We start from the raw sequence: 10,272 nt of genomic DNA, 5'->3' as shown, positions 1-10,272 counted from the left end.
GATGGGAAGAGGAGGGCTGGGTTGATGGGTTATATAGGTTATAGGTTGTTGGCGGGTGACGGGCGACGGGCGTTGTCTTCCCATTGTTGGTTGTAGTCCTTGTAAGATGAAAGGGGTCTCAGTCTGGTATAGGAATAAAGAATTGTTTGACTGAATGTATTCAACTAGCTAAAGGAGGTCATGGGCACAAGATAACATAACCGAAATTTGACTAGGATGCGAATATCTGTAAATCAATCAACGCCATTCCTCGTTGCAATTTTGTCTTTATGCTCTCGTAAATTCATAGGTATCACATAGCGTACCCGGTCGTTATCGTCTTGGGAATGTATTTGCGCGGCGCTCGAACGACACTACATCCCACAGACCCCAGGTCAATGCTGTTCAGCTCCCGACTCAGTGCATCCATGCCGGTGTTGCCGCCCATCACGGGGTAGCTTGGGCCCGCGGGAGGTGCAATGGGGACTTTGGCCGGGATCGGCGGCCCGTGGTTGACGGGCGCGTACAGGCTAGAAACAGAGTGTGCGGAGCGCGCACTCGGCGCTGGCGAGACGGACTTGCGGTGCGAAGATCGTGGCCGTGCCGTGTCAGTCGTGCTATAGTTTCGTCCGTGCCCATATCCTCCGTATTCCTGGCGTCCACGCTCCGTGTACTCTGCACCCGGGGAGGTCCGGCTTGGCTGTGCGTATGACTGTAGACTGTCGTTGTGTGACAATCCCCCGCTGGACCGGGGACGCGCTCCCGCAACGTCCCTGGCGGAAGGATGCTTGAAGCGGACAATCACCTCGGGCTTCTTGTTCTTGCGTTCCGGCTCTGGCGCCCACGTGTCCGAAGGAAGATGATCCGAGGGATCAATCTCTCGCCCATCGTCACCGATAATAGGCCCTGAGGGATCGGGCTTCATCTCATTGAGTCGGGCCGTCTGCATCGCCTGCGCGACTGTCTCGTACGCCGGTGCTGGGTCGCGGGTGACGGCGGATCGTGCCGCGTTTGGATTCAGCGCATCGTACGAGTCTGGTGAGAAGGGAATCTGGGACACCTGGCGCTCTGCCGTGCTTGGTGGTCGTGGACTGACCGACTTGCGCCGAGGAACGATGCGAGAGTCAGAACTGGCCGACTTAAGAACCAAGGAACGACGGGGGTCGGTGGGTGGCGATGAAATATCATGAGGGTACGGTAGTGCGGCAGGCTTCGATTCGGTAGTCCGGATCATGGCGTCCTCGAAGAAGCTGAGCCGCCGGTTCGCTTGGCTTTCCTGCACAGCACGAGGGGCCTCCGCCGCGGCAATTGCCGGGTCAAAGCCGGCGACCAGGCTGCGCGGCACCGATGGATTCTTCATATGAGGGTGGTCCTGCAGGCGGTTCCCGTGCGACGGGTGAAGCGGCGGGAGCGCGGTCATATCGTTGGTATTGCGGGGGGACGGTGCAAACTCTGGGGAGTAAGCTTTGTACGAGGAAGCTGGTGACGGTACTAACTGTTGACTCGGTTGGACCAGGCCTGACCGATGGGCAGGGGGCGGAGGTGGAGGTCCCTCCTCTTCTTCGTCGTCCACGCGGGGCTGCATCGCTGCATATTCGTGCGCAACGGAATTGCGGTGCCGACTGTTGATGCTCGCTACCGAGTTGCTGTGCAGACGGTAGTGATGTTCTGCTTCCGGGGCCGGACCAGGAGCGCTATGCGCGTAATCCGCGGTGGGGGGATTATACGATCTCGTCGATGAATGGGGGGAGTATTGGGCAACTTCGTGTCCATGACGTATCGCGTCTCCTTCATATCCGTACTGCTCTGGTGCAGGGAATGGACGATTGCTGTGATGACTGGTCGGGCGGGAAGTTGATTCGTATGGATGTCTTGTGTGCATGTCCGGCGCTGGTTGGGACTGGTGGTCTGGTCTGCTTGTGGGCGTAGAGCGGTAATCCGGAGCCGGTCCGTTGCCATAGCCGGAACGCGGCCGTGCATGTTGCCGATTGTCATAAGCATCCGGTCTCTCACGGTACGGATAGCCCTCTTCCTGTGGAGCTCGCCTTAGAGGTGCTGGTGCGGCATGGGCCGGCGCCGCGTGACTCCATTCTCTATGGAAGTCGTCCGGCGTGTCATACACCTTTGCCGGGGGCGGAACCTGCGATGCGGATGTATATGCATCGTAGGGAGCCTCAGGTGCTTGTCTTTGCGAATAGCGCATGTGATCGGCGCCATTCAGGGCAGGTGTGGAATGAGCATGTTCGTGATGAACTGGTCTCACTGGAGCAGGATGGGACGGCAAGGGCGCCGAGGGAGCCTTTTCGGGGGGCGCCGGACGCGCGGGAGTCGAGGCGGTAGGGTCGCTAGGAAGTGGGCGTCTCTTGACCTTCTCGAGCTGGCGAGGGCCCGACAGAGAAGACGAGCTGACAGGGGCGGCCGGGGCCGGTCTCGCTGAACCACTGCTCTTGGCATGGATCTTCTCGGCGGCTTGCAATCGCCGTTCAATCACCGCCTCGTCCTCTGGCCTGGTATCATAATAAGTCATCTCGATGCGAACCTCCCCAGCATACTTTCCTCGGTACTGCAGCGGATGCCATTGGTCGCTCTGGCTTCCTCCGGGGATGATCAAGTCTCTCAGATCGATCCAGGTTTCGCCGATCAGGTCGGTCTTCTTGTCATCGTTGAAGATCGATACCTTGAGTCTGAAGTAGTCGGGCGATTCGTGCACTGTGAATCGAAGCTCATGGTCCCTGGAATCAAAATCAGCAAGGCTCGACCGCTCAAGGGAAAAGGTTGCGATACCATTTTGGCGTCTGACCTCCCCGCAGGTCAGTCTCTGTTTTCTTAGCTTCCTTCCCTAACCGCGCAGCACAGTACGGATTCTGTTTCCCCATAGTCTTTCTATTAGGCAGATTCTTCGCGCGGTCAATGACAGCGACCAGCGTGCCGATTGCGGGACCATCCACCGACATGTCAGCATAGATGCCGGCAGCATGGTTGATATTGGATATCCTGGGTAGTTTGGATGCCATGATGGCACTTTTTCTCGAAAAGAGAATTCAATCAATCGAATGAGATTCAGAGACGACTATGTATCCATCAATTGACTGAGCAGAGAGTGTAGTCTCCTGTAACTGAGGGTCCTAGTGAAGGTCAAGGGTATTGATCAATAGGAAGCAAAGATTGTAAACCAACGCTGCACGGTGGGAATTAAGAAGAGAAGAAGCCAAGCGAGAAGAAGTCACCTCTCGCTTGACTCGCGAATGATGCAGAAAAGAAGAGAGCAAGGACGAAGAAGAGAGGGGATGAGGAAGACGGAGGAGGGGAGGGCAGCCAAAACAAGGCGATAAGCAAAAGCGGGCGAGATCGCGATAACCCGTACGGCGTAATACCGTGGTCCAGGGCTGTGATTGGATGGCTGGGCTGTGGTGGGTGCAGATTGCTGGCTTGGAGGAGGCTGGGAGGAGGCTGGGGGTAATCTATCCGCATGATATGATTGGCTGGTGGAAGCTGTTCCTGCATGAAATCCGGATCTCGATACAGCCTTACGGTATCTTACGCCCTGTTTCCCCCAGCCACAATCGAAATCGACACTGGCAAGTCTCACTCCTCAGTCAGATTGATGACGATAATCAAATGAAGAAGCCTCTTCTCTGTTTCTGTAAGTCAACCAGTATTCTCCTCTGTATCATCCAATGATTCGGACTCGATTATGGAGTGCAGAGACAGGGAGACGTTCCAGGCCGGACAGCAATACCGACTGTTACCAAGTGACCGTCCGGTCCCACATGAGTTCTCCACAATGATCGCCTTGCAGCCTTGGGCACATAATCCATCCATCTCGACGACAGCTCAACATGGAGCTATTGCTGCTCGGCCAGACTCAGTCCATCATTTGTACGGAGTACATGAGGAGGAATCTAGATACATGAGGCAGACTGGTTATCTTCCGAATATGCTCCATATGCCAATATCGCAAGCTGACAGACGCAAATAGATCCAGAATCCTGCTGCCTGTCTCAAACTCCATCTTCCCACAGCCACAACACCGGTGGATTCTGCACGTTAGCTACAGAAATCATATTGCCTGATGGTGACGACTCCACTATATTTAACATGCGGGGCCGGTTGGGTAGTATTCCAGCATGAATCGAGCCTTGCGCGCCATCGGTCGATTCTCGGCCGCTGCGTTTCTTGTTTGCAGAGTTCGATATAGTGGCGAGGTTTCACTCATCATTCGTCAGGACTACGCCATGAATGCGGTTGTTGAATAAGAGACTTCGAGCCTATAGCGTGGACCGAAAGTGTCCTCGAGGTTCGTAGAGCTTGTGTAAAAGGTACTCCGTAGACCTATCCATATCCAATTTCATGTGTGTTCCATTGATCGTGAGACCGGAAAACTCTTCTCCGTCAACTATGGAACACCTACTACTTGATCATGGTGCCTGACGGTCAGTATGAGTGGAGTATGGCATGGACAGGGCAGGCGTGCCGGTTGGGATGAACAATCGTCTATACGTCATTTCGAAATGATAGCGGAAAGTGAAACCATCAAATATTGCCAAGGTGGATCCCTTGAGTACGGCACCACTCTCGAAGTGACTTTGAGAGCCAAAAGCTCCCCCGATGGCCCGCCTCGGATACGTCCTTACCCAGGACTACTCCCATAGCGATTGAGGTAGACAGTTAGTATAAATACTAAGAATCTAGGAAGCCAGATAATTAAACATGATAGCCAGTCACGATATGCGCACGGCCCCTTAAAAGATGTATATCATTTGCTTCTTTGATATCTTACTGTACCTAGAGTAGACGGGCAATCACAGGTGACGTGGAAGGATATAATTGCTTCTTCTTCACAGATCTACAGGAAATCAAGCAAATAGGTTTGAGCAATAACTTTTGTGGCCTTCAATAGTCAGCACACTAACTCCGCATGTCCCTAGAATGGGAACCGGCCTCTCCTCTTATAGAGTGCCCTGCTTCGGTTCCAGCAGAAGAGGTTCAACCGGCAACCTTCCTCGTGCCTCTGTTCTGCCAGATAGAGACTGCTGCTCTCGTCAAAATGCTTGGTCCTGTTGACAGACTGGTACATCACTTTGCCAATACTTGGCAGGACCTTGTTGAGCGATATCCAGCCGGTGTAATCGAGATTGGAATCTCTCTGTTCGTTTCAGTGTTTGCTCTTATTGTACCCTCTACAATATTCCTATCGATTGATACAGCCTTCCCAGACTTTGTCAAGCGTCACAAGAAGCAAGCCGAAGAAAAAAGGCCTCATAGCGTAAAGCTTGCCAAATGCATTCTCCTAGTGATTCTCAACATCAGCCTCGCAATATCGACCGTTGTCCTGTCCAAGTTATGCTTTGGCTGGCAATTCTCGCCCTTCCGCGTGGACCCCGAGTTACCATCAGGCAGGATGTTACTACTCGACTTTGCCTATGCCGCGCTATGTCGGGAGGTGATCGTATACTACATACACCGTCTATCCCACTGGCCGTGGTTTTACAAACACATCCACCGAGTCCATCACGAATTCCAGGCGCCCATAGGATTTGTCGCCGGCTATATACATCCCATCGAGAGCCAGATCAACGGCGGCGCCCCGCTCTACGTGCCGCTGGCGGTCCGTCGAGCGCACATGGTCTCCTACCTGGTATTCTTCTTCGCGACTGTTTTCTATGTTGTGCTCGATCACACTGGCTATACTGTTTGGTGGTTTCCCAACGCCCGCGCTCATGATCTCCATCATGAAAAGCTCACCTGCAATTTTGGTACGATTGGGTTAATGGATTGGCTGCACAATACGGCTGCAGGATCACGAAGGACTTGTCTCTCAAGAAACAGGGATGGAAAAAGTGAAGCTGTGCGAGGTGTAACTAGATACTAGCCGGTCTCCTGGCTCAAAGTTTGTCACGGCGTGGAGGAATAGGCACTGCCCTCGCTTTTACTGGAATATAAGAGTTCAGCGCGGAGATTTTCTGTCGACTGTGTCAAAGAAGCTACGTGAATTTCTGGGCAAGGTCATACAATCGCCAGGTAGTATGACACGGCACTAAAAAACGAAAAGAGAGCCAGCAAGACACAAACACCTGGCGAGATGTAGCAGCTGACCATCGCCTGCGCATCGCCTGCACGGCTCCTTCCGGTGGTCGCTCTCATTCTCTGCCACCTCAGCAACACCATGAAGAGCTCCCAGGCCCCAAAGTCAGGCCACAGAGTATCCAAGAACTGAATATGAGTGGCCTGGTGGCACTGCCAGAGCAGAAAATCACTCAGGCGATACACACCGGACGATCGGACCAAGATGTCCACCGGCGGATTGTCTGCCGTGTACATCTTGTCCGAAAGCGATTGCGCTGTGAGGGCCGTTTCCGGGTGCGATGGGGAACGAGGATGAGAATACTCCTCCACGCTCCTTCTCACGGCTCTCGTCATCTCGTCGCGCGATGAGTACGCCACACATAGGTTCAGTATGAGTCGGTTCCCTCCGCGAGTCGTATCAACCGCCTTCATGACTGCGCCCCGAGTCTCGTCGTCTAATAGGTCTAAGCGGCCCAGCACGCGAATTGCAACACCAAGTTGCTCCGCGAGCCCGCCGGGAGCAGAACATCGGGCGATTTGCTCCCGGAGTAGATGCATTATCGCATCGACTTGTGCTCTCGGCCGCTGGAAGTTTTCAGTGCTGAACGCGTATACCGTGAGGATTTTGACCCCGGCGAGATAGCAGGCTCCCAAGACCTTTGGCAGTCAGTCAGCTACTTCTGCACAGATCTAGGTGCTATTGCACGCATTACCTTCTCCAGTGCGGATCCCCCGAGGCGATGGCCTCGTTCAATTGACAGATTGTGCGTTTTTGCGAACCGTCGATTTCCATCCATGATGAGGGCGATGTGTTTGGGGATTGGACCTTGTTGAACAACGTTTATCAAAAGGACTCGAGTCCAATTCCAGCTCAACACCTTTTTCTTCAAGTATGCTAGATACATCGTGACGGACAGTGCAAGAAGACGTGAGGGATTGTCCGTAGTGTTTAAGTAAGAGCGCACTGGCTCTTCTACTGGTCACTTAGAATATCGTATTAAGAAAAAGCATATATGACGCTATCTCCAGATTGGAAAGTCATCAAGGTCATACTAGTTCAGACTCAGATCACTAACTTGATCCCTTGTGGTAGTATCTGATATGTCTACTGCTTCTCTTCCTTCAGGTATGTCCAACGCAAAGGGGGCCTGGCATATGCTTCTTCTGCACCATAGTGTTTCATCAGCTCTGACAGTGGGATGAAAGTTCTCTTGGCTGCAGGAGTTCGCATTGAATACTAGCAGCTGGTGCTGGCCTAAGCACATTCCCTTTGTTTATTGGATCTTGGGGAGCAGCAGTGCCGCGTGCGCACTCTTGTCACACCGCTTATGCAGCCAGCATCAAGTCACCATGAGGTATTACTGGATTCTAGATACAGCGATCGAGATAGCCAGTCTGACATTGTTCACTTCTGTTTCAATTAACAAAAGCCATGCTTTCCTCAAGAGAGAAATAAATACCACATAAAAACCCAATCCCATACCATCTCAACACTATATCTCTTCCTTCCATAATTCACTGGTCCGCTGCACTCCGCGCATAATACCGCAGCACATACTTCAGCAGATAGGCGACAATAAAAACGCCACCCAGGATAATAGTCAGATCGCTGTTCCGCCCGCGGCATGTTGCTTTGTCAAGTCCTTGGTAGTAGTAGCAGATGAGATAGTACGCTATAGGGAGACTCGCAGCACAGATCCCGGATCTGATCTCAGTGTTATTATCGTTTCTTTCGCTGCGGGAAATGAAGGAGAACTTACATAACCATGATTTGGTCGACCAGGTCATGTAGGCGCCAAAGGAGGGTCGTTGACTGGGCATTTTGTCGGGCTGTTGCCGGATATGAGGGACCCTTTTCTGGTCTGGTTGGACTCATGGTGTAGCCTAGAAGACAAGTCACAAATATTGCTGAATGAAAGCGTGCCGGTTATCAAGGGGTTCTACCATTCTCTAGCGTTGGCCGCCAAGAATTGCGCAGGGTCGTCATAGTAATAGGTTTACCTAAAGGATGAATGGCGCCTTGGCTGCTCAGTGCTCACTAATTGCGCGCGATGGGCACTGCTCACCTACTAAAACAAGATGTCTATTGCCTAGTTACCTAGTTGCCTAGTTGCCTACTTATAGTTACATAACTGCTAATTATTTTGGCGGAATATCTACAGTTTCTGGGGACATCCTGCAAAAGCCTTCACAGTGTGGCTTTTGATATACCACTTACTGTTGTCGACCGTTCAGCAGGCTACAGTATCATCTCCTCCCGGAAGACAGAATCAGGTACGGGGGTTTAGTCTCATGATTAAGTAGAGTGAAAGTGCCAAGTTCACGTATGGAAGGCAGAACTTGATGAAATAGTACATTCATGGAGACTTACGAGGGCCACTTGAAGAGCACGGTCATTATCACTGCTGCATTTGGCACTAAGGTAGGGCATAACTCAATCCTGCACCCGTGCGCTATACACATCTGAAGAAAGAATCTGACAGATGGTTGAAAGCCACTCTGTATCAATGAATGCATGTACGGCATACATCCAGCCACACAGTAGTGTCATCTCGAGGCGACCTCAGCTTCTCTCGCAATTCTCCGCAAACTCCCGGAGGTAGGCTGGGGCTTTCTCCTCCCACAAGTCCGGGCTCGAGAAGAAGTCATACTGCTTTTGGCAATTCGTCGTAAGCGCCGGCCACAGGCTCAAGGCATTGTCCAGCATCACCCGCCACGTATTGGCCTTGACACACTGCGCGATGGACTTGGCCTTTGCGACGTCCAGGGCGCACAAGTTCGCGTCTCCGAGCTCGCCGGCTCCACATTCCCCTTCGGCGAGGTGGAACATGCTGTCGAGCAGGTTGATGTACTGGGGGTTCAGCTGCGGAGTGCCCATGTTGATGGATTCGGCCTCGATGACGGAAATGGCGAAGCCACGCAGGTTGGTCTCGTACTCGGACATCCGGAGTTGGCATCCTTTGCTGCATACCTCCTGCTGGGCCTGGTCGATTAAACGGGCGGAGTCGATGCCCTGGATGACGAGTGGGATCTTCAAGCAAGCTGTGGATGGGAGGTTGATGGCTGATACTATGCCAGCGCTCATGGTGAGGGTGGCGAGGATGGGGACAGAGAAATGCATGGTGAACGGTGGAAACTGTTGCAAAATGTGTATCGATGAAGACGAAAAACAGCTGTCCACAGTGTCAGGGAGGAGGTATTTATATGCTTTATCCAGATCTCGGCCTATTTACTGAGTCGCTCCATGAATGTCACACTGTTATGGATTGGGCTTTGAACAAGACCACTGTTAGGGATAAAAGTACATCTGTACAGGCATTCACACAGATCGACATCTTCTATTGTAGCAAAGATACTTGAAGAAACAACAGATCATATGCGCCATATGTCACCTCCCATTAAACTCGTATGAAATGGCCGAATCTGGTCTATTCAAGCGAACAGATGCTGTAACTATTCCTCCACAGACTCGTATTCTTGTCAACAGTGGCTGTGACTGCTGAATAACAGGATACATTCTTGCAGAGTCTCAACGATGCGACTTCTGCTGACTCGACTGATGTTTTGCTTTTTATCTCTGTGGACCAGCTCATTGGGTGCAAGCAAGCCATCTTCTGCAGTTGATCCTCGTGTCATGTGTCCAGCTGCTGTGTTTGCCTGCAGTGTTACCTTATCTACTTCTCATGAATTGACCAGACTCATCATTGTAGTTGTATTTGCAGAAATGGGATTGAGGCATCTCCTGGTAGTTAGGGCTTCGATGTGGTGCCTCAGGCATTAGAAAGGAAAAATACCGGAGATGTATTGATACACCATCCAATACACATTGAATACAGAGCGATTACACTAGCGGTATCTGCCAATCAGCGATGCGATAGAACTTTTCGATGTGATTTATTGAAAAAACTTCAAGATATCACCACCATCAGTTAACAACACCACCGCGCCACTCGCTGCGAACGAAAAAATTCCTCTCTACTCCGCTTCGGCAACACGAGATTACCTCCAATCGATAATTCAATAACGGCAAGCAGCCATGGCTGCCCCCGTCCTCCCCCTCCAGCAGGTCAAGCTTCCGGCGCTGCCCTCGACCCGGTTGACGCCGGAGCAGCAGTACTGGAAGACCTTCAAGAATCCCCTCCTCATCCCCTCTCCCGCCAACGGTCCCATCAACCTGATCACGCAGCCCGCCGCCCCCTCGTCCGCCTCCGCCTTCCCGTCCCTCAC

At 52.3% G+C, this 10,272-nt stretch overlaps 5 protein-coding genes across 5 annotated transcripts; 1 reads left to right on the top strand and 4 right to left on the bottom strand.

Annotated features, from left to right (window-relative positions):
* Positions 1-292: 292 nt before the first annotated feature.
* On the bottom strand, positions 293-2,993 carry CDV56_101318 (uncharacterized protein; the record flags this gene model as incomplete). The annotated part of the gene is made up of 2 exons (XM_026754937.1): positions 293-2,711; positions 2,764-2,993. 2 exons carry the CDS (start codon positions 2,991-2,993, stop codon positions 293-295), a joined length of 2,649 nt encoding a protein of 882 aa, XP_026609606.1.
* Positions 2,994-5,026: 2,033 nt separating this feature from the next.
* Positions 5,027-5,840, top strand: CDV56_100870 (sterol desaturase family protein; the record flags this gene model as incomplete). The annotated part of the gene is made up of 2 exons (XM_026754489.1): positions 5,027-5,735; positions 5,809-5,840. 2 exons carry the CDS (start codon positions 5,027-5,029, stop codon positions 5,838-5,840), a joined length of 741 nt encoding a protein of 246 aa, XP_026609605.1.
* A 145-nt stretch (positions 5,841-5,985) lies between these two features.
* Positions 5,986-6,842, bottom strand: CDV56_100717 (undecaprenyl diphosphate synthase family protein; the record flags this gene model as incomplete). Its single annotated transcript, XM_026754336.1, has 2 exons — positions 5,986-6,702; positions 6,759-6,842. The coding sequence occupies 2 exons, from the start codon at positions 6,840-6,842 to the stop codon at positions 5,986-5,988; spliced, it is 801 nt and encodes a 266-aa protein (XP_026609604.1).
* A 718-nt stretch (positions 6,843-7,560) lies between these two features.
* Positions 7,561-7,921, bottom strand: CDV56_100537 (uncharacterized protein; the record flags this gene model as incomplete). The annotated part of the gene is made up of 2 exons (XM_026754156.1): positions 7,561-7,750; positions 7,806-7,921. 2 exons carry the CDS (start codon positions 7,919-7,921, stop codon positions 7,561-7,563), a joined length of 306 nt encoding a protein of 101 aa, XP_026609603.1.
* A 687-nt stretch (positions 7,922-8,608) lies between these two features.
* Positions 8,609-9,166, bottom strand: CDV56_100346 (uncharacterized protein; the record flags this gene model as incomplete). Its single annotated transcript, XM_026753965.1, has 1 exon — positions 8,609-9,166. One exon carries the CDS (start codon positions 9,164-9,166, stop codon positions 8,609-8,611), a length of 558 nt encoding a protein of 185 aa, XP_026609602.1.
* Between the last annotated feature and the right edge of the window lie 1,106 nt (positions 9,167-10,272).

Source organism: Aspergillus thermomutatus (assembly GCF_002237265.1).
Source record: "Aspergillus thermomutatus strain HMR AF 39 chromosome Unknown NODE_467, whole genome shotgun sequence".
Taxonomy (NCBI): Eukaryota; Fungi; Ascomycota; class Eurotiomycetes; order Eurotiales; family Aspergillaceae; genus Aspergillus; species Aspergillus thermomutatus.
This window is presented reverse-complemented; position numbering and strand designations above follow the sequence as displayed.